Genomic DNA, 24812 nt, shown 5'->3' with positions numbered 1-24812 from the left:
TCAGATCCTGCTCACAGATCTCTCTCCTCTTCCCTTTCACAGCTCATCTGTTGACAATCCTTGTGCTAAAAACAGGGAAAAAAAACCCATAAACTAACACAGGTTTGCAGGGACAGTCTGGTCCCAGGGGGGCYGCTTGAGCTGGGTGGAAACCAAGGTGTGATAAGACAAATGGTTTCTACAGCCATAGAAGCAGAAGGGTGRAATTATTTCCACAGCCTCCCTACTTGTGGATGCAGCAGAGCTGCCCTGCAAGAGACAGGGTACACTAAGGATTTCAAGGGCTACRGTTTTTCTGAGAGATGAGCAGAGGGGAAAAGGGAATACAGAGAATCAGGCCAGTTTGATTATGTAGTTGATCAAACTGCACATTGCATAATCATGCAGTGTTTTTTTGTGATTGGTATTTAAATTAAATGTCTTGCTGAAGGATGATACTACTAGAATGAAACATGCTCTCAGTGGAATATATATGTATAGTGTAGGTGTAAAACATTAAGGCACTTCAAACCAGCTTCCAGAATTGCAATAATGCAGTACTTTAAAATAACTAAAGGAGTAAAATTTCAAGGGGAGTTCATTAATGCATGAAAGAGAAAAATTACATTAAACCATTACAAGTAGTTCAGAACACTGTTATAACAGTATCTCACACCACAATGAGTGACCTACTCTCCAAACTCCAGCTTACCTTTCCTGCTGTTTCAAGCACTTGGTTTTTTCCAGATCATGAGGAAAAATGCTTTTGCCTGCTGGAAAAACAGACATCCCCACAAACATCACAACAGCTTTGGACATAAGCTTTGGCAGATAAAACATTTTTACAGTGACTTTATTAGTTACAGCAAGACTTCACATAGGCAAAGAATATGGTATTTAAGTTGTACCTSAACCCTCCCAAGTAACACATACACTCCCCACAAAAGCAAATCCCTTTATGGGTGCAGTTCTCCCTGGGTGAACTGGTTTTATCCTGGCCTGTTACAAAGCCCTCTGCTACACTGAGCCTATTTTTAATGCTTAAGAGTAACATACCTCCAGCAAGCTCCATTTTTCATTTCYCCTTGTTCTGCTTCAGCCTTACCTTCTCTCTGAAACATCATGGTCCACACTTTACAAGAAAARAACCAACCAGAGCTAATTGATATTTTAACTGCTCAGACACACACAGTGAGGTATTTATTTGGCTACAGGTGCTGTGCCAGACTATGACAGAGTCAGGCAGAGAGAACTGGTGTAATAAAGGTGTTTATTGGGCAAAAGTTGACAYAGAACAATTGTAACTAGCATGGAATGATATTTCTTGCATCATGACACCAAAAATTATTCTGAATAAAACCAGCCTATGTAAAATTGTCTGATTTGTGCCAGATCAGACAACTTGGTCCTTGACCAAATACTCTAGACAAAGTAAGCAGAGAGGGCTTGGATATAACATTTCTTTCAAAGTAAGAGTAGCACTTACTCACACATGCAGATTTACTCCCTCTACGTTTTGAGACATCTAACACAAAACCTAACAGAAGTTCTGGTTTAACTTAAACTACTTAACTACTCTGCTAAGAATTAACTGGTTCTAACAGCAGGTAGAAAGTCAATGTGAAGGGGGCAGCAACTCTCCATTCCCCTCTGGAAAACAGCAGCTGCCCCTAACCTCCAGCCASCCCCCASTAACAATGAATCACCATCTTCYTGCAGTGCTGAAAGRTTTTGTTTTAAACARGTTGGATGGGAGCCTTGGAATATAAATGATCAAGATCACATGAATCAGTTCTCACACACCATATGATTACTATTTCAGAAAAAAAAAATCTGTTTAGAATTAGAAATGTAACAGTTCCTGGCCACAGAAGATTGCTTTTTCTTGACAGGAACTGCATTTTGGGGAACAGAGGGTTCTAGTATTACACAGCAGCACTGATCTATRCAGCACTGCCTGGAGCCTTCACAGGAGCCCAGGGACTGCTTGAAGGCCTGAACAAAATGGGAAGAAACATCAGCTTCACCTCCAGAAAGACAAGAATCAGCTTTATTAAGTGCAAACAAATGAAATACTGTGGACAATACTGCAATAATCAAGTTAAGCACACACACACAAACTCCTTATTTCTCTACAAAGRAAAAAGGCACACATCAGAAGGGGATCATATGCACGTGTTTTATTAAAAATGCAAGTGCACTTTATATCAAACACTTTATCATATGAAACCAAAATGATGGACCAKCACACATGCTGCCAACATGCAGGATCTGTATCAAACCACACGGAATTATTCCAAGGAACAAGGGCACCTGGCAAGGTGGGATCTGATACAGCCCAAATCTCAGTTCCTTCGGGAAGGGGAGGCAGAGCTGGCCCCTTGAGTAGCCCTGTGCACAGCACTGCTCTTGGTTCACATGAACTGCCTCCTCCCAGCCCCTGCTTCCTGCCACTCTGCCATCCTTGCCTTGACCCCCTGAGTGCCTCTATTCCTTCTGCTTCTTTCTGGTGATTCAAAACTCCCAKCAGTTCCCTCCACCCATTCCTAAACTTTTCATGCCAGCAAGTCCTTAAATGCTCCACACCAGCTTCCCTAATGCATAAGCACAGGAACAGCTTCGCTTGGCTTAGTCCAAACAAGAGCAACAAATCAAAACATCCCAGATAAGGGAGTTGTGAACAGCTGCAATCCCAAAGGGTGTGTGAGGAAACCCACAAGAGCTGCTCCACATTGTCTCCCCTGGTGCTTCTTCAGATTTGCCTCTCCCAAAAGTCAAACGCTTGAGCTCAGCCCAGCAGGAACAGCCAAGATGCAAAGTTGCCTTGAWTTTTTTGTCTGTGCAGAGAATTTTTCAATATCAAGGGACTGACCTAGAGAAGTAGCTGGGYTGTTAAGAGCACTATTAATTACCAATACTATTTTAGTCACTTGGTCTCTCTAGAGCATTACAAGTGAAGCTGGGAGTCACTGYAGTTATTAAATACTTTTGGTTAGCTGCTGCTCCTGTCCTAAGTCTCAGTGTTCATGCTGGAGTAGCAGGTCTGACCTCACTCTTCTGAAGAAATTCAACTCAATATGTTTGAGAGCAGGATACTGACAGCATCTGCATAGCCATTACTCAAATCATCCCATCAAGGATTTATCTCCTCTTGCAGCTTATCTGGAGCCTTTATTAGAAAAGAATGAATTTAAATTAATTGAAATTAGCATCAGGATTGCTGTCACATTTTAGTAACAAGAATCGGCATGCACTCCATCTCAGTTCAGAAACCATAAAAATTCTGTAAGAGCACAGTGAGCCAAGCACCAAGCAAGGTCAGTGTGYATTCCAGCACCCAGGGATGCTGCAGGAGGAGGGCCAGGCTCYCCCTGCCTCATGCAGGCAGTGCAGGAGAAACAGGAACRGAAACSAGTYCCATTCCTTAAGCCCTGCATTAACYTTTGAGCTCTKCAGGGCASGGAGACTTCCAAAGCTTTTCTGTGAATTCRCTTGGGGCACATGAATGCTGTACAAGAATTCACATTTGCTGCTTTCACTGTTGGCATCTCCTCCTCCTGCTGKGCAATATTCCCCCTCTGGGAAGCTCGATCGATTTCCATGATCCCCAAGGGCCACAGGAGTGTAACAATCACATTTCTGAACACAATGCAGAACCCACGGTGCTATCGATCACAATTTAAAGACTTTCCTGATCCACTTCAGGGCAAAACCTTATAAAATGCTTTAATGGATCTACCAAGCTATGTTAGTTACTGTTTCTTTGGAGATCATACTGCTGGCTATGTCACTACAGACGAGTCAGGTCCTTAAAATATAATRTCTGAAAACCAGTAAAAGAACTAATTGGTAAGGAAAAAAAACAAACCAAGAACATCCATGATTTTATTACAAAAACACCCAGCAACTGTATTTAACACAAAACAGTAACTGAGAGTCTCTTTTTATTTTTCTTTCAGTGTACATGCTCATTATTATTCCATTTAATTTACAGAAGGGCTATGTAAAATGAAATTAAAATTAGAGAAGAAACAAAAAGGAAGATTGAGGCATAGAATTTTCTTAGCAAGCAACGATCACAGGAGACAGCACAGATTGAACAGGGATTCAACAGGAGTGACACCTAGGGATAAAGGTAAACAGAAACTTTTTCCTTATCCATTAGATTCTCCATGGGGCTTTTTTGTTTGTTTTAGCAAAACAGTTTAGAGTATCACAGTATACAGGAAGACTAAATGGCAAAGAACATCTCACACACACGCACACACACACACATTTATCCCTGCTACTGGTCCAGGATCCAAAACTTCAGTTAACATTCGATTTCCTATCTCTCATTCATTGATAAACTATACAGGATTACACTGTACATGGAGTTAGAATTACAAAAATGTCATATTTACAAAAATCTGTACACACATAGTAAAACTCACAAAATTGTCATCTATGTATCACAAGTTGCGACACCAAAATATTAAAAATGGGATAAAATTATACATTTCTCTTGTCCATTTTTAAAAAGGGTTCATTATTTCAAAGACAGACCACCTATTTCTCCCAAATAAGACTGGTAAGAGAACTAGAAACCTAAAGTATCCTCCTGGGATAAAATGTTGCGAGCAGCATCTCCCAACTAGAAAGAAGCCTATATCCTGTCTGCTGGGGTGGGGTGTGCAGTTAGCATATATGTACAGAAATGGTGAAACTACAACGAGGATGTCTTTGGCTAAACCTTTGGCATAAATTAAAATCATACATCAAAAGTTACAGAAAAGGTTATCTTGGTGATGGCGGAATTCCAGAATTTCTTTCTGAGATACCATTATATACAGCTTTTCTTTCTCTGAGGAAATAGAGTAGGAATAAAGGATTTTGGAACAGAGGCAAATGAGGCAACATTATTTCTTCATTAACTTTTTCACTAGTATGAAAAATTGTATCAAATCTTTTCACTAAAACATAATTCAATCATAGAAATAACCCCTTCCAGAATTTTTTTTTTTAAATTGCATATGAAAAAAAATTAGTAAACCAGCCATGACAGAAAAAAATTGTATCAGCATATCAAGTACATATTAGTGCAGGAAGGTGGACAAATTTGATCCACTGTATAAATAAGCTTTATGCGCAGTGTACATTAAATAACCACCACACCCCACTCACACCCAGTACACAGATGCTCCTCAGTGAAGATAAACGTTTATCAAGTAATTAAAGTGTATGTAGTGCAAATGTTACAACCAAGTATTATGCACATGCTACTTGCTTGGTTTAAAGTTACACAAAGATGTGGTGCCTGAAATCATGGACATATATACATCCTTGTCACACTTGGTACAATGTCCTAAGCCACAGAAATACCGAGGTGTTTATATCTATATATATATACACACACGTTTTCTTAAAATGTGACCACCACATCAATACAGTAACACAAACAGACTAAAATCAATACCTGCTTCCAGATGCTCCAAGGCTCAGAAAGTTTGTGCTTCTAATTCTTGCAGTCATTACGTGCCCCTCTTCCATTCCCCCTTCTGCCAGCTGAGAAGGAGGGACAGTCTCTTCAGGTCTGTGCTGCATAGGATGAGGGCAACGGAGAGGAATAAATGACGGCACAGGCACCTAAGCTGCTTTCCTCCATCAACAGTTCCATGCCCCATGATGAAGGGTTGAGAGAATTTCCTCTCCACACCGCTCCTGGGTGGAAAGGCTTATTGAAAAAAAAATAAAATCATAACGTGCTTTCCATATTATAAGTGGCAGCAAATCAAGGCACGCTGTACTAATTCTGTAGCATTGAGATTAGCTGACTTTGCAGGGGATGCTCACTGGGGAAGGTCCGACGTTCTCAACTGGCTGCTGGGCCGTGTTGGGCCGTACAGAGTAACAGAAGCTATGTGATTATTCTGCATCACCTGCAAAAGCACAGCAGGGAAAAGGGAAATTAAAAGAAGTGGTACACTAAACAAACTCAGAAGTATTAAAATGGTGAATACAGAAGTGATCTGCCTGAAGGAAGAAACCGCARCAACAAATGAGCTCTTGGCTAGTTWCTAAAAATGATCTCTTGGATTTCCATGACACAACACCAGCATGCTCCACCCAGCCATGTGCATRTATCCCCTGCTGGCATGAGCTCCAGGTGACAAACTTGAAGTTCCAGCTTTARCATGCAAATGGACAACCTCAGAGAAGAGGTTGCAAAGTTGCCTCTTTCTGCCAACACGCACTAAAATTACAGCACTCCCAAGCTGGCTTTCATTGCAACAGGAAATAAGAAGCCACTCATAGTAATAGCAAACTCCACATCTTCCCATGCTCAGACAAAAAAGTTTTTTCCTAACCTCAAAGATCATTCGCTGCAGTCCAAAGCAAAAAGTTGACCCAAATGGGTTAGTGTTGTTCGGAGATGATGACCTGAACAGAAGAGAGGGGGAAAAAGAATTTTAAATTGATATGTGAGGATCGGCAACTCTTAGGGAAGAATAACTACTCAGTAACATAAGGTAAATTACAGCATCTTTATCACGGCTTTCATCACAAGAAAGTAAATCTCCATTATGTAACACCATTGCTAGATTCCAAGTGAGCCAGAGGAAACTCTGCTTGATGCCAYAGAGCCGTTAATAACACTTGGGGATAAAGTAATCAAAAAGCCACTAGTGACCTCTACAGGAAAACTCTCCTGCACTTTACTTGAGCAGGAAGAACCCTAAAAAAACCCCAGATATACAGGAAGAGAGAAGCACCATGTTACTTATTACATTATTTTGGTGCAAGATTCTTCCCTTTGTGTCTCAACCTCTACCATATGTATTTACTACATATAGTTACTATTTCTATTTACTATAAACCATCTATTAATCCACTAACTTTAGCATGTTAAGATCAACCTATAAGATGCTGAACTAGAATAATCCAAGTTTTATCATACAGTATTTTTCAAGACCTATGTATCACTTTCTTCCAGTTATTTCTGRCATTTCTGGATTTTATATTTGCAATTTCTGTTGACTGCAATGAATTTAGGTTACAGCCAAAATAAAAACCCCTAGTGAAYATTTACCTTTTGTCCTTTCTTGTAAACTGGTCAGTTTGTCAAATTGCATGTCTGAGCCATTTGAGATGTGCTCAGTAAAGCGCTCTCTGGTTGAACTACTCTCTACAACACAGATGGAAAAATAGAAGGGCTCTACGTCATCACTATTTCACCTTAGCTTTACTTCATTCACATGGCCTCTGCTCTAATCATCCCACTGGCATAGCACAGCAGTAAAGGGGAACAAAGGGCACAATGATAAAGGAGGGGAGAATGGAAATCAAAGTCAAAATCACATGAAAGTCTGATAAAAATATATTCATTTATCTGAAACTGCTGTAGTATTTTCACAGTACCTATCACTTACACTTGTCCTGAGATAAAAATCATTGTTTCACGTCATAAAATAACTCTGCAAACAGATAAAGCCTATTTAACCCAGCATCCATCTCAATTCCTGCAGAAGCAGCAAATTTAAGGGCTATTCTATCTTCAGTCAGCCTTAAGCAACAGTAGAACCATGTATGTTCATAAAAGCAAAGCTTCTTCAGACAGACTCCTGTAATATATATTATCACATATATACTATGCTGTACAATGTCATGYTATTGAAATACATATAAAAAGCGTAAGAACTCTACACTATTTATTATTCATAAAGAAAGACTTTTTATGCACTGTTCACTGTTCTCTGAGATCTTCTCTGGATCTTGCAGTTCAAGGAATTCTGGAAATGCTTTCACTCAGCATGTCAGTTTATATCCTCTGAGAGCAGCTATCTGGTCTTGTTAGTGGCCAAAAAAACCTGAAACTTTAACCAGCAAAACAGTGCAGAAGAAACYAGAGCAATAAACACTTCCTCATCCTCTGCTGTCAGCCCAATCCTTGCCAAGCAAAATAAAGAGAGAGATTTTTACCTGTGAAGTACCACTGGCTTCTCTACAGGGTGCCCCAGTAGATCCTGAATACTGTCCCACTGTAAATACATCAACAACTTTGTGTTAAAACAAGGCACAGGAAAACTCTTCTTTTTATCTAGGAAGAGTGTCATGCACATTTGTTAGTGACAAACTCATTTGCCAAATAAACTTGAGACTGTATTTACAGAAGTATTTTGTAACTGGAACCATACTCAGTAAAGGAACTATCCATTGCTAGGGCTAGTAAATTCTCTTAAGGTATATTGTAATTTTTGCCAAAAAATAGTTTGGAATTAGAACATTAATATAAAATTTTCTATGGGTCTTATGGATAAAATGTAGCTGGAAAATCCTGTAGCATTTCAGGGGTACCTCAGAGACCAAAGCAGSTGTGGGAAACTTCAACAAAATATCCTCTTACATACCTTTGCAGAGAAGAAAARTAAGTACCACTGCTACCTCTCCCAGAAGTCTTTCATTTAAGCAATCAGATTTGAGAAGAGGAAAGCTGCACTATTTAATGATTGGTAARTGTCCAACAGTTTTCCTCACTCTAACTGGACTCTAAGAAGAYGCATTTTCATACACAAGACTGAAATAAGTCAAAGCACTGAAAGGCGTAAGTAATGCAAATCAAAAAGCTGATTGCTGTCTCCAATTTTTCTTCCCAGTATGGAACCYAAAATTCACCATGGAAAGCCTTCAYYTGGCACMCCAGGAGCCAGGAGAKCAGCACTGATGTTRGCTGAATATTGGCTGCAGAGACRCTGCTGAACACAGTTTTTGAGAAGTTTTTCAACTTAGCAGAGCTCTCAAATACACAACAGCTACTGCCCAGCTGGGAAGTTCACTCAGGTGGAAAGGCTGCACAGTCTTCAAGGAGTCTGCTGTCATCAGGAGGTGTCACACTGGCAGTGAGATTTTTGAAAGGCTGCTGCCTGAGAAACATCCCATTACTGGTGCCCTTCAGAAGAAAGTGGAAGGGCACTGAACTCTCTTTAGTACATRTCTTCAAAAGCTATGTTTAGTACAATAGCTCTGTGAGAATTTTGTTTAGGAACATGTCTTCCAACCAATATTCAGCCACACTGCTGCTCTTTTCCCATATCTCTTATTTCACTATTTCTACCTTCAGCTGTGTTAAATTGCAARCCATGCCATAATGCAGTAATTTAGTTTACTTGAAGTGCGCTATTACAAATGTCTTCAATCTTACAACACACCAAAATATCTAAAACAGAAAACATACACTAACTTCTGGCCTTCTACTATTCCACTTTAAACCAACATGATACCACTACTGTAACTTCTTCAAAGTGTATTGTAAAGTTGGCATGAATCATTCAGATGGTTTAAGAAAATTACARAAACAGTCAGGTGTGTACAGACTTACCTTGCTGTATGTTGTACATGTTTCTGTTTGTGAATCAGCACTATCTATGACAYAAAAACAGAAAAGCTTTTTTAGCTTAAGCTTGAACCATTCCCTACAAAATCCTTTATTTTGGGATGTTAATTCAGATAGCAGGACACACAGGAGCRTTAGATCAGTTCATATAGAAATTCACCAGCATTCACTAGCAATCAGAAATGTAACACCAACTAAATGCCAGYTAAGGTGATTAAGCAAACTGCCCTATTTACAGCAAGTCCCAACTTTAACATTATAAATGCTTAAGCTTTAATCTTAGATGGAAGAACACCACTGCAAAAGAAACTCCATCTCTTTGCACCAAGTTAACAGGCCTAGCACAGGTAACATGATGTGCCACCCATTAAGTCGAAAGAACTCCACTGCACTTGGAAAGAAAGCCAGCTAAAACTGGCATCTGGAGACTCAGGAACTGGCAGGCCTGAAATCAGTTAAAACACTGCTCTTCCAAAATAAAGATAGCAGAGAGCTTGGGGACTGCAGCCTACCTATTAAATAAAAAAGCTGCAGGATGGGACAACATTGCATTTACAATTAGAGCTTTAAACAGAAACTGCTTGCTGATGGTTTCAAGTACTTTCACACATATGTTTGGGTACCCCTCAATACTGAAAGCACATTTCCAAAGCACTGGGAATGGACCTAGACACTAAACAGRGCTTTCAATCAAGTTAAAGACCATTTGCTCCTCTGTATTTTCCTTCTCTAAACATGCTGGGAGTTCAGTATCTGTGCAGCTTGAAGTCTGGCTCTCAATTTATCATCTGAATTTGAACTACAAAAGGCAACTAATAAAACTGCATCTCAAACTGCATCGGGCACTGCCAGCAGAGGGAAGAAGATGGGTTCTTCAAAACTGTTCACTGTTTTGAACAAACATCTGTTCACAACTTGTTCCATGTCCTGGACACCAGCTGGAGGACAGAAAAGCTAGCTAAAAATGCCAAATAGACAAAAAAAACCCAGACACATTAAAAATAAATTCATAATGCTACTTGAAGTTAAAAAAATTAATCACAAATTAATGCTTTGAAGTACAATAACCTAAGGGGAAATAATTATAGAAGTGAGATCTTTCATGCTCATTCTTTTGGCTGAAGTACAAATCAACGTTCACATAAGCCTGTATACACAAATGTTGTTCTTCCAGGTTTTTAATCCTCCATATGCTCAAACTGCTGTGACAGCCACAGGAGGATTGCACTTCACACWGCAAAGTGCTTCCAGTGAATACCAATCAGAAAGAGGAAAACATCACTGGCCAAAACCTAGCCAGCATCTGGCATTCCTGGGATAATCCAAATACCTTCCCAATACACATTTATTCCTATGCTGAAGAAGTCTACTTCAATCACTGTCATCTTCAAACAGGGTACCCCTACTTTGCTAAGATTAGTTGCATGCACAGAGCTGGGAACATCTTAGTACTTTGCCAAATTAGCATTACTGATTATATATGTATTTTTTCAAGTAGAGACTTTCAGGTGAACACAACAGACATATTTTGTCTATAGCACATAGAGTCAACTTATACTGGCTGTTTGTTCTCATTCCCAGCAAAACCAGATTATATTAAATATAAGTGGACTGGATAGATGAGCTCAGACTAACACTGTTTTATAGATTTTGAGCCTCCAGGTACAAGGTAATTGATTTTAGTGGAGTGGCAGCATTACAGGAAATTGGTGATGTTGCAGATAAATATTTGTGTGATCCAAATAAGTGAAGAGGTAACGTGAGTAAAATCAGAGAACTGCTAAGTTGTCTTGAAGTATCTTTTCCACTTAAATAGAAACCCAAACCCAAAACTTCTTCAGTTTCAATGACTGTCACTGCTAGCATCCTGTGATAATGAAGGAGAATTAGAGCTGAAAACTGACCCTAGCTCYCCCTGGAACACTCTGTGCCCCCTGAAGCAGGACAGCAGTGAAATGCTCACCTCTCTTAATGACGAGTGGAATCTTGAATTCACAGCGATGGTAACTAGAAAGTGCAAATCGTAAAGCTATTAGARAACAGAGAAGCCAAGATAAACTGCACAGCCACAGACTTACAGCTCTTAATAATCCCTTCAATGAAAAGCCACATCAATAWTAAAATGAAAGTGAGAATCTATGATAGCAGATTAAGTTCTTGCTTAGATTTCCAACATCAAAAAAGGCAGCAGCCTGGGAATGTCCTAATATGATTTTCTAGAGGACAAAAGAAGTCCTTCAGCACAAATTACTGTTACAGAGAGTGGATGGAGAAATACTTAACTTCAAAAGAGCACTATAGATTTCTCTGTCACTAAGTGCTTTAATCAAATATCCAATCACTAACTGATACTCCTCCTCCAAAGACTACATTTAGAAAGTAGTGAAAACCATGAGAATTTTTTAATCACTAATTGAAATCATGTTAGGAACAAAATGGCAAAGTTTGCCTCTATCAAGAGTTTGCACATCATACCAAGAACTTCCTTACCTCATTCACTGCTTTAAGACATACTTGTCAATATAAAACCATTTAAAAGTAAAAAGAAAGTACTACTAAAAAAATGTTACTAATGATATCTGAAACATCCACAGGTTATTAAATACAACAAAGACTTTTGAAAAAATATTGGAATTCTATAAAGGGAACATAGGATTTCATTTTCAGTTCTTTTAATGTACTCTTTTAAAGAKATGAGATCTGTACACTCACATGTTAAAGTTGTAATGACCAGGATAATTTGTATGCAGGACAAATTTCTTCACCTTGTGAGTGTTTGCATCAAAGAGAATATCCTGTTGAAGACAAAACAGAGATGAAGCAATTTGGACAGAGGAAGGTAGCTTTTCCCACACTATCCTGAGATTACTTAAAATAGCACYTGTACAGAGTGACATACATTCATCTCACTGCAACTGAATCAAACTATGAAAAGTTGTATTTGAAAATATGYCTATTTGTGAATTCAAAGAACACACATTTCCTAAAGCACTCAATCACAACTGCAGCTTCATTTGCTAATGTTGGCAAGTTTTCTAAGGAGGTCTTGTTTTTCTGCATATTGTTTACAGCAACATAGACTAAAGCAAAACAGCTGCAAGGAGGAATATGAAGATTTAACTACATCACACAGCTCAGCAAATTTTCACAACTGATGTTATGGCATCCTGTCTCAGTTCTGTGGAACAAGGACATGGATCTCAGGAACAAGAACTAGGGACATCTGCATCAGGGACAACAGAAAAAGGAGAAAACCTAAGAGACTGCAAAAGTGCAATGAACCCTCCATCCACTAATGGAGGTAAAATGTTACTGATTAAATTTGTGTTAAAGTCAGTGTAGCTATTCCTATCCAGAGATTCCTAAGGCAGCAATCAAGCATTTTGCAGTCTCTCATTTCCCACAGCCTTCAGACTCCTGAAAGGATTGCTGTGTAACTAAATCAAAAGTTTACATTAATTGTTTAGGGAAGCTTTCCACTCACCACTCCAAGTGTGAAATAATTGAAGAAGTAGTCATTGCACTTTGATGGAACCTGCTTATGAGGCGAGGGCGAGTGGATTTTCATCTGCAAGGAACACACTTTTCAGATACATTCAATAATGCTCCAAGATGAATGCCTTAAACAACCTCTAYATTCAAACAAATTGCCATAATCTCATTTGAAGACTTTGTTCAACTATGTAAGATACTATGCTTCATGATAGAACCATCACCTGCTTGCAGTGGCACGACATATCAGTTTTTTCAGTTATCTGAATTAAAAGGTTTACTTGCATGATGCTGTGTAAAAACATTAGGAAAAGATCAAAGTTTATACTGAGGTTATTTTACATAAACTAYAATTGGAAAAAAACAGGCAGAACACACTTGCTAAGGCACATTTGGATACAAAAGTGCTCCTATTTGTAACAATTCTTAAACCAGTTAACATGATGCAATTTGATTTTTTTAAATAAATTTAAACAGATTTGCATCAATTTAGATTAAAAAAAGCTTCTTAAAATCTATTATATAACAGTACAGCCTGATCTATTATGTCAGGTGATATGTCAAGCATTTGTAATTTGTGCGACACGGCAGTTCAACTTCCCTGACCTTGCAAAACACAAGCCCTATGATGAGACTGAGACACCACTGACCAAAGTCTGTGCCTGAATGAATTCCCTCACCTTGTCTTCGGACTTGTAGAAGACTTTGTGTGGAGAGCCCAAGGTGCTGAGCACATCCTGGCAGGAATCACCAAAGTACACACAGCGCTCAAATACCCGCATCTTGGCATCGGCTAAAACACCTGGGCCACAGCCTGGGGAATGGAAAACAACTCTACATGCATCCTTCCTGGTCACAGAATACATCAGTACATCAACACCAAAAGGTTAGCATTCCTCTATTTATCACAAACCAAACAGCTGCATTCCTCAGACAACAGTACCAAACTAAATTTAACCACTTACTTTGCAACAGTGTAGACATTTATCAGAGCAGTGCATGTGCTGACTGTTGCATGATTCTTATTTTAGCCATACTACCAATACTCCAATTTCAGCCATACTACCTTCCCTTCTTTGCCATTCACACGAACATGGCTTGATTGCCCAGCCCATCCCAATTTGATCAGCTGGCTATTAGCAGTAAATACCAGGAATTATTTCTATCCCTAGAATATTCTACTTTAGCAGCTAGAGATTTATCTCCAGCTAAAAACGTCAAGCATATGAAGTAAAAATCCCTCATCCATATTAACAGTATCACAAAACATACATTCTTTACTCAAGATCCCCATAACTTATTAAATCAATAGCAAGTATGTTCCTGTGCAAAAATGTTAAACCAGATCTTATTGAATAGCCATTACACAGAAGAAGTGCTGGAATATGTCAGCAGATGTTAGGAAATGGAAAGATGTTGCAGTTTGTGAGCCTATTTGCTTTCAGGAATGCAGCATCTTACATTTACGAGAATGTGAGTACACATATGCAGCAGTTACTGCAAAATACAGGATGTGCTCTAAATACACACTTAGTTTCCTAACTATGCATTATTTATGTAGCTAGTTACCCACTAAAATAAATCAGAAAAAYCCAATTCAGTCATCCCTGATTTCTTAAGCAATAGTAACTTCAAATTAATACATGGGTAGAGAAACTTGTGCCAGAACAGGTGCGTAATGTGTTCCACAAGAGTTTCTACAAACTTTGCAAGAAAAGAACAGCACCATGTCCAGATTGCCTCTTTTATCTTTCCCATCTCTGAAAGCACCTTCAAGGGGAAGGGCTCATCAGTTTCTCTTCACTTTCATCACTGTCTCCTACAGCAAATGAAAACAGAACTGAGTTGGAAGTGCAATTTCAGGCTACAGCATTAATGCAGTCACTTGTTGGCATTTTTAAAAGCCTTCCAGACTCAATCACAAATATATCAAGATGATACAGCTCCCCAGAATTTCAGAAAATGCACACATTTTCTGTGTGACAAAAACCACAAGGTTTCTTTCTTTGTCATGGGTTTTTTTTAGTGATGTACTCAGAACAATGATCTATTTTCTTCTACACATACACCTGGAGACAAATTCCATTTCTGCAAACAGATTCTAAGGACTTAGAATATGTGAGGATGGGGTTCCAGTTCTCAGTGATTTCTCCAGGGTTAGGAAAATGCAGCAGCAGGCAGATTCATCTTTGCAAGGATTTAATAGGGTTTTGTTTCCAACAATTCAAAATAAGGTAGACAGAACACTTTGAAATCACCTATTAAATCATCACAAACAACCTGTGCTTCATTTACAGAGGTTTATCCCTCTTCTCCTGAGAACAACCAGTGCAATGTTCTGAGTGTCTCCAATACCTGCAGTGAGTAGGCGAAGCCGTAAACCTGAGGGTCCAGTTCCATCTCGCAGAACATCGACGTTCTCAGCGTACACATTCCCAAGGAAACAGCTGAGAGGCATCAAGGGAGCCCTGAAACCAATCATACAAAATGTGCATAGGATTTGCTTCATCTTCAAATTTCCCATTAACAAGCTAATACTAGYTCACTGGAACAGAGCACCTTAATTTTGACAACGCTGCATGTTTCTGAGACTGAAGATTACAAGTTGTATTAAACAGAAGGATCAGAAGAAGAATCAGAAAGTGTTGGGGAAAAGGAAAAGTAACAAGACAGCACTCAWATGCAAGATCTTTACTATTAATGAAAAAAACAGCAAGTTTCAAAGACTCCRGGAATTAATGAATTGCAGATTCCTTACTGTACCTAGTCTTTGGATATCTCCTAAGAGGACATGCAAGCTCAGATTCCTCTCAGGGGAAATGTAAGTTTTGGAGTTTTTAAAGCTAACTAAATCCTTGACCTAGGCATAACACCCAAATGCAGCAGAAAACTTTCCTCCATGATGGTCACATTGCTCTTGGGAAGGTACTTCATAGCCCAGAACATGAAATCAGCTTGTGCAGGTACACCAAATGTAAGTGTGCTGCTTTACTGGGAAAGTTCTCAATTTAATTCAACAATATTATTTTACAGTAACAGCCCCAAGTGAGATATATTYAATGGAAATGCCTATTTTCTGTGTATTAGCTTGTATACTCTCCCTAAAAATTCACAGTTCTTATATCAATTCCTCCTCTGGTGAATGAGCTAAAAGCTGGGCTTTGAGCTCTCACACACACACAACAGAACCCATGACAATCAGTGCTTTCACTAAAGCTCACCATGTCAGGGACGGGCACAGACAACAGTTTTTCTCAAGTGCACTTCTTTCTAATTAGGAGATAACGTCTGCATAAACAAGGCTCCCTCCCTTTTGAGCAGTAATTCAAGGACATATTAATCTTCTGGCATTAAAACTCAACTGTCTCTGCAAAAACTACAACCTTACTAGTTTGGGTATTTCTAAGATCAGATATCTCAGAATCCYAGAATGGCTGGGATTGGAAGGGACCTTAAAGATCACCCAATTCCAGCCCCTTTGCCACAGGCAGGGGAACACCTTCCATTGGGCCAGATTGCTSCAGGCCCCATCCATCCTGGCCTTCAAAATAGTAAGCTCAGTCAGGTATCAAATACAYTGAATATATGGTGGATTAGGCATATAGCATATTGTATTATTTTTGTTTGGCAATAGAGTTTAAGACCCTTGATAGGGCCCTGTCATGACACACATATTATCAACATATTACAACTTACTGACTGCCTACACCAAGTTTGATTTGCTTATGGAGAGGTCCATTAGCATACAAACAAAATTTTAGAGAAAGAATAGCCTAAACACCTCTTACTAAACTCACTACATTTCCTACATTAATTAATTCATTTTCAGACTTGCCTACTTYATCTGAACCAAGTTGATTTTAYATCAACACAAATCAAACCAACATGYGATTACAAAGTCAGAGGACAACACCAACAGAAATTTGACTGAGGTTGGCTTAAGGCATTCTGTATGTTGCCAAATTCATAAAGGACCCAAATCTAACTGGAAAAAAACCAAAATCTACTATATTTAGCAATGGCAGAACACTAAATAAATGATCAAAAGAGCATGAGCTGTACATACTTGGTATCCTGCAGACTGTTTCCGTTGTAGATGTACATACGTTTCACAGTCGCGCCATGTGGAATTTGCAGAGAGGCCAGACCATGGGCAAAGTTAGGCTGTGGAGACACAAAATCATCCTTGTTACACAACACAGCAGACACTGCAGCTCAAGGTCAGAAATTGCACTAGAGACACAGTACATGCTTACTAATTCAAGCAAATCTCCAGTCAAAGACAAGCAGGCAAAATAACAGAAAAACCCGACCTTCTAGGTGGTGTTACTTTAYATTCCACCACTCCTGGATTCCTGAGCTGGGGTGAAACATTTGCTATGTTTRTTCATCAAAAGATGCCATTACTCTGACAATTAGCCACTGTCTGCACTGAGAATTCAAGTTTTCCCTTGGTTTGATCCCTGGCAGCTAGCAGTTTCCGAGTATTTGCAAGACACACTGTATTTAAGGTCTAAGAAATCATCTGTCTTAAAGGAAAACTTCCCTTTGTCTCCCACTGCATTAATTTCAGCCTTTTAACATTTTTGCAGGTTTGCAAGATGCCTTTATCTGATGAACAGAAACTTGTTCATTAAATAGATTTTCCGCTCTCCTTATCACCACATTCTTACACATACTGTTTTGACAGGGGTTTTGAGTGCTCTCATCAAATAGAAAGCATGCTAAGAAAGTTAGATTGACTCTTTCAGAATTGAAAGAAATTCTTTCTTCTAGTGTAATATGTGGCAGGACCTACTTCAAGATTAATAACATACTTTGCTGTCATCATACAGAAACAATCCTAACTTTGTCCCAAGAAGTCAACAAAAGCAAGATACACAATATGCAAACCATCACCTGGTCTACTTAAGCAGGACATCACATAAGGTWAATGCACACACATACACAAAAAAAAATAAATTCTTAGGAAAAAAAATTAACAATGACTTTCACTGCTGTAGGCATTGAGAAAGGAACCTCCACTATTTAGCAAATCTAGAGATGTCCCAATTTCAGTTCTCTTTCTGTATTTGCCTGGAACACGAGTACCTTATGCTTTTTTAAGTACTCAGACTTCAGATTTCATGTTCTCCTCACTTGCTGCTTGTTTCCAGCCATACAATCAACTCTGAAGTTTTCTTCATAATTTTTTTATTTCCATAAGATGAAATTACACTGTTCTGCTAAGTTGCTTAGCATTCCTATATTATCTTCCCTGAACTTGACAGATTGACATACAGAAATTCGAGTTCACTCTGCAGTTTTTCCTAATGTTCCTCTCTAACAATCTCCACAAATACTTGTTTTCCCTGTGGATTGTTTCATACTATTCTATTTTCTAAACAATCCTAATTMTACCTATTCCTAGGGAGACTCTGGCATTACACTCTGTGCAAACAACCTTTTACTAAACTGATTAGAATAACTGAATGACACAGAGAATGCAAAATTATCTTCTCCACTGTTGTTGCAGTTTTATCTTTTAGGTAACCCCGCAAGCAGCAGGGAGTTGGACTAGATGTGCCCTACAGGTCCATTCCAATTTAAGGTATTTTATGATCTTTTCAGATCTTTGGTGTAACAACTGACTTCTCAGTAGCTTGGCCCTTTCATCCATTAATGCCCTGGGAACTCTTGCTTGAAAAGAAATTACTCTTTGTTGGGGCACTCTCTTTGTTTGGCGTATTAGGTTTCTATTCACCTTCTATTCTGAAATCCAACTGACCTTCACTACTGCTAAATAATAACTTGCCCAGGTTACACCCTAAGACATGTCAACCACAACCTCTAAAGGACTAGGCTGTGACAAAGAATGTGTCACCTTGTTGGTTGACTTCTTCCCTTTTGTTTTGGCTCTTTATATGCTTCTTTGTTTTAATACCATAAAAGCAGATTATACAACTGAGAGCATTTCCATCCTCACACAAAACAAGTTTTACATATATTTTTGTTAATACAGAAGGAAACCACAGAGGACCTGATCTTGTTTCCACTTTAGACAGTGATTTCCAAAGATTTCAGAAAATGCACTAATGCATTCAATTATTCAGTAAYTCATCCAAACATTTGGTGAATATGCAAACAGGCATTACAAATAAAACTCATTCATTTGGCTTGCTAAAAGCACTCATACTGAAGGACACTTAAGATGAAAATGTATTTTATGAAGTCTATCCTACTTTGGTTGCATAATCACTTTGATGAGATTCAAAAATATCTGATAAAAGTACAGCCTCCCAGTAGATTGCTTAATATTTATGCATTTGCATAGACAGCATTCATATTTTTAGAAGGCTCCTTTCACCAACAGAATTGCCAGTCCCAGTTCATGATGCAAGCAAAACCCTTTTGCCAACAGGAACTAAATTTTTAACTTTGAGATGGTTACACAGCATTAACAAGAACACAACTAAAGMGTTCAATTCCTTCCAAATTACTGGTTTCTTTTGTWTTCCAAAGACAGCAAGACACAATGTAGGCAATACTTTGCAAGTACCATAGAGGCAAAAAGACTTCCATTAAATAAGAATGATTACTGACCTCGTACTTCGGGGTTTCAGTCCAGGAGTCTAACTGAAAAGAAAACGACAGTCCTCTGAAATTGAGGTGAAAGAGTTGCTCAGCTGAGTTATACACTACAAGGGAAAAGAAAGTAAAAACAGAATTACCAAAACAATACAAGGATTTGCCAGTTCATATCTAACAGCCCTTTCATCACCTCAATTAATTTGTTACATTTCAGAATGTACGAGGAACACAATTACACAGGACAGTAAAAACTCTGCTTTTAATTTGATGCAGTAAAAACAAAGCAGTAAGAGGAACCATAGATTCATTACAGTTGCCTCTGCAAGCCTGCAGGCACTAACCTATCCCTAACAACACAATTATACAATATGGCACAATCAATTATATCTTAATATCTCCAAAGTAGTTTAAATAGCCACTATTAGTACAAAATAACTGTCCATTGTTATGTAAAACATTGTACAGTTTTAACCAGAAAGTCTTCGAGAGAGATGTGCACAGAACAGTGAGAAAGTCCTTCTTTCAGCCAGCAGGCAGCACAAACGGGAGTTCAAAGGAGAGCTCACCGTGCGACCTGCACTTCCACCTCTCCTCCCTAGAGGAGCTCCCAGGCCCCATCAGCTCCGTGCCCTCCCGGGTAACACAGCACAAGGAGGAAATGCTGCAGACACACAGGTCCTAGGCCGTTTACAATGCTAATTAAAAATAGCATCACCAGAAACAGCAGCCAGCCAGTCAGCTCCCACAAAGAGCACTAATAAATTAGAGCATGCACAGACTTCCAGCTGTCACCACATCACGAGATGTCCTGATTCATAGCAATCAATTGCACAACATCAACTACAAACAACAATAAATGTCATTCCAGTACTTACTCTAACAAGACATACTGTTTTCTGAGACTGTGGAAAGATTAAAAACAATCCCAGAAGACTGAGAGCTTGGGAACTGCTTTGGGATTAATTTTACAAACTTCAACCTGTGCCCGGTAGCCACTGAGGGAACAGTGTTCTAGTAAYACACAGGAGCTGACAGCTTAAAAACACCAGAGGCTAGAAACAATAAAGAAACCCTCTAACAAGAAAAGCTGCTTTCTTCCACTTTACCAAAGGAATACCAAACGTTCAATATTCTCTCTTTTCTTAAAATGTTATCTTTTAAATGGCATAGCATAGGGAGAAAAYGCATATAAAGAAATATTTTATTCCCTCCCTCCCACAGTGTCTTTCAAATGTTCAACTTGAAAGACATATCACAAGGCATCTGGACAATGCCAGGCCACCCAGGATAGAAAAATAATAGTTGAGCAATAAGCACTAAGCTTTCAAAAGTCATCATTTGCCTTTTCTGCAGAATGTGCTGGCTAAGAGTCTTTTCCACGCTTGTCACTGAAAGGAAAACGTGTGGGGAGAGGGAAATGTTTTGATCGGCAGGAAAATTACACAAATCTCTCTCATGTGATAAATTATGATACATCTTTTCCAAAGCCCACAGCCAGCTGGAGAACTATTTTTCCCCTAGTCATGCCAAGTGTGATATCTGATTATACAAATCACATCAGTTCCCATCCYCTGCAATGTTTGTTGATGCTTAGGTTTAAAGGGCAAGGAATTTTTTTATTCTTGGGAAGTTCTCTCATATCTCACTCAAAGCCATAGATCACAACCTCATGACTGATAAGGCTTTTTTTATTATTATTCAATTTTTTTTTTACCACACAGGTACCCTGCTAATTCCATTCAAAATTGCTGATAGAAGCCAAAAGACTGCTTCTTAGCTGCTGCACCCTGGGTGGGGGGAAAGAGAAGGGGTTTGCCTTCCAGGAAGGCAGCAGAGTGTGACCAGCTGGGAAATATTTCTGTAGAGCYGGACAAAACCACCAACATCAGCAAAGCTGCAAAATGGACACAGCTTCAGTAAAAGCAGAGGCAGATCCAAAAGTCAATTCTTACTAGTATCAGCCACAAGACTTTTCTGGCACCTTAGGGGAGCCTGGGCCACTACTGAAGTCCGAGAGCTAGAACAAAGCAACCCCCCTCCATCCCTGCAAGGCTGCAGTGGTAGGAGGGAAGGAGGTATTTTTCTTCTAYCTTATGATTTGAGTTCAACCCAGAGCCCTGCTCCTTGCCGAACGGCACTTCGGCACACAGCCACATCCATGAGGACTCAGGACAGGATGTGGTTTCAATGGAGCCACTGGCAACAGCAAGCACTTCCCAGCAGGAGGTCAGGTCAGAGAACCATGAAAATGTGGGATAGAAGTCTTGGCTTTGATGAAGCTGTTGACCTCCAAACTGGTTGTATTTCAATAAGTCCCATGACAAAGGTACCACAATGTTTCAACCTAACATTAGCCAAAAAGTAATGAAGCTGATTGATTTTTCTGATGACTCTTCCCTTTTAAAACCACTGATCTGACAAAACCAAAAATGCTCACTGAAGGTTGGTTTCAACMCAAAACTGTTGCTAACCTTTTGAAATTTATTTTGAAACTATCCCTGCATCCTGTTGCAGGAAAGTTCTGCTGCAACCACCTTGGTTTTAAGTGAAATACAGCATTTTGAGTGAAATTTTAGTGGAGGTTAACAGACAAACAACAAAATACTTTTAAAATGCTGCATAGGGGTTTGAAGGAGTATTAGCACAGGGAAGTAACGGGATGGTTATGTTCCTGTCATTCATGAAAACTAGCATTCGGTACTTTGGTCACATTAAGAGGAAGGTTTCTCCTCCCATCCCAGCCCTAATTTTTGTGGGACATGAAAACACCATCACCATCCCTTCCACATGCTAAAAACCATTCTGGTTCTTTGCATTTTCTGTTTCATAACACACAAAGGGGAAAAAGAGTTATCAAAAACTTCTGTTGCATAATACTGTTCAAACTGTTTGTGACAGGCAGCTTAATATAGAGCATTTACTTCTGCTAAGTAGGCTGCTAATGGAAGAAGTATTTTTCCAATGGAAACTTGAATAAGCAAATGCAGTAGTGAAATGGTAATAGAGACCAACATTTTAATAAATACATTTTCATATCTACATGTCACTAGATGAAAAGATGTTATGAAGAACTATCACCAGATGAAGCAAGTGTGCAAGTTTTCTTAATTGAATATGACAGGCGCACAAGATCTGCAAATTCAGCACAAGGACATGTGGTGCCAAACTATGTTTTTAAGTGCTTGCATATGATTTTATGCAGTAATAAAACATGCTATCACTACCACAGGCAATGCTTATGGCTAGATATGTATTTTTACAGTTCACAGTATCACAATTTTGGAAGTGCTCCACCTCTAAATATTGCCCATAAACCATCATTACAGAATAAACAAGAATTATAAGCCACCTAGGACACGGAACAACTTTGACCCTTCTTAACTTCTACAGTCTCTTGTACATACCATTTCCATAATAGATCTAGCCATAGGTTTCAGAGTTTTTAAGAGGAACTGTTAATGTCAGGGCCAAAATTTTAAAAGGCTAATTCTGATCCTKGGAGTATTACAGCTAGAAATGCTCCAAGCTTCATTTATCTCAATCTGATATTCATCTACTACTGCAGGCTTTTATGCAATGATACTGCTCTACCCACATGACCCTCCCCAGTTAATAAATCCTGTTCTGTAATGTGCAAGAGATTGCCTGCAGAGAGCAGAGACAAAGGCTGGATATGCAATCACCATCCATCACAAAGAACACTTGCCTGCTTGGGATCAGCCTGACTACTGCAAATGGACTGGCTCAAGCTAAAAATAGAAAATGAGGCTCTGAAAACGGTATCTTGACTAAATGGAGTTAATGCTCTTCCTTGTTGTGCCAATTTGTGGCTCCATTTCTTGAAAGTTCCCGAGAAGTTTAATTATAAATATCCTCTTCGAAGTTCCACCACTGGCTTATTTTCACAGCCTAACAACTCCCTGAAAGACACTCTTCTTTTTCATATATAAACAAGGAGCTTAAAGATAAGTCTTTTTCTTGCTGCAGAGATGGTGAAAAGCCAAGTGGCTGTGCAAGAGTCAGAGCAGACTCAGCCAGGTTAAACAAACTTGTGCTGGTTCTGCTCATGCTGCACATAAACTGACTTCACACCTTCCCAGTGCTCCCAGTAACAGGAGCGGGGCTCAGGGAGGTGTAAGGCAGTTAGCTCAGATTTGATAGGGGTAGAAGCACGTTCACARAGCATGGAGACTGAGCAAACAGCCCTGGCTGACTTGGCACAGAGATCAGCTCAAATGTCTGTGCTCATGGTATACACAATCCCTAAGGATGCTTGAGAGCTGACCATGCATAAGAATGTGTAACAACARCAGCATCAACAACAAAGCTCACCGTTTGCTGCTACTGGCAGTTCAAAACAGATCATTAACGATATCCAAATCCACCACTCTGTGCCAGTGACTCTCTGCCTCAACATTACACTTCTTAAAAAGTCACAACTGAACCAACAGCACATTTTACATGACTTCCCAGCTATAAGAATATGACCATTCTGGAATACACTCCAGATCATATGATAACAGAACAGCCTACACATTGCTCTAGGCAGACATACTGGAAAGGTTTCCTAGAAAGAAATTTGTCAAGCTAGGTGTGCTTCTCAGAAAYCTTTTGGCTTACCTCCTGGATGTGTTGCTCCAAAAGACTGATCAATTTGTTCTATGGTTGGAGCAATTGCCTGAGAGTTAAAATGGACACCACTGAAAAAGAAAACAAAATATTTATCTGCCTTAAGGAAACTGAACAGATGCTACAAACATTTAAAAATGGCAATACCACATTTAAATTGTAKTAAGTCACCAAGACTGATGAAAAGAATAAAATGGTAATTTAAGAAARTGCTATGTTCAATAAAGGATGATTACATACACTCCTTTATGACAGTTATTTTTGATTTTTAAAAAGAATAATTGAAAAAATGAATACARGATTTTAAAAAAGTGAGTAAAACCAGCTACTCCAATCAAGAAAAAACCATGGGAGCTCTTAAATCACTTACCAATATTTTAACTTCACCTTAGTCAAGTCATAAACTTCAATCACCTGAAACACAAAAACCAGAAACATTGCCATACTTCAGAAATTTGCAAATCATTACAGAAGCAAATCCTTGTCAAAAGGCAAGACTAGCTAGTGCTGTTTCTCCTTCGTATAGAGAGAAGGAAGAGATTGAACTCATTGTAAGATATTGAACTTCAAAAACTGACTCAGCAACTGCACATCAGAAATAAGGACTGAACAGCTCTGGGTTCAGGAAAGAACCCCGATATCCCATGTACATTAGCACTGCCTGCATGAAGAAATTTCACTAACACACCAATGCCTTTACTTCTATAAAGTTTACTCTTAAATTCAAAGGAAAACAATATGAAGGATTAGCTAATTAGGGAATGTCATATGA

General features: G+C 39.0%; 1 protein-coding gene across 2 annotated transcripts in view; it reads right to left on the bottom strand.

Annotated features, from left to right (window-relative positions):
* Positions 1–3850: 3850 nt before the first annotated feature.
* Positions 3851–24812, bottom strand: part of PHAF1 (phagosome assembly factor 1) — a 33994-nt gene continuing 13032 nt past the window's right edge. For both annotated transcript variants that reach the window (XM_057364572.1, XM_057364571.1), the window contains 13 exons: positions 24411–24454; positions 24032–24111; positions 19424–19518; positions 16908–17005; positions 15197–15309; positions 13522–13655; positions 12834–12917; positions 12062–12144; positions 11313–11356; positions 9335–9378; positions 7939–7997; positions 6327–6399; positions 3851–5897 (listed from right to left, as the gene is read on the bottom strand). In XM_057364572.1, coding sequence (XP_057220555.1) covers positions 5808–5897; positions 6327–6399; positions 7939–7997; positions 9335–9378; positions 11313–11356; positions 12062–12144; positions 12834–12917; positions 13522–13655; positions 15197–15309; positions 16908–17005; positions 19424–19518; positions 24032–24111; positions 24411–24454 — 1041 coding nt within the window. In that variant the 3' untranslated portion in view covers positions 3851–5807. The remainder of the gene's footprint in view (positions 5898–6326; positions 6400–7938; positions 7998–9334; positions 9379–11312; positions 11357–12061; positions 12145–12833; positions 12918–13521; positions 13656–15196; positions 15310–16907; positions 17006–19423; positions 19519–24031; positions 24112–24410; positions 24455–24812) is intronic.

This window comes from Malurus melanocephalus, unplaced genomic scaffold, assembly GCF_030028575.1.
Source record: "Malurus melanocephalus ecotype Western Australia unplaced genomic scaffold, MMel_1.1 scaffold_40, whole genome shotgun sequence".
Taxonomy (NCBI): Eukaryota; Metazoa; Chordata; class Aves; order Passeriformes; family Maluridae; genus Malurus; species Malurus melanocephalus.
This window is presented reverse-complemented; position numbering and strand designations above follow the sequence as displayed.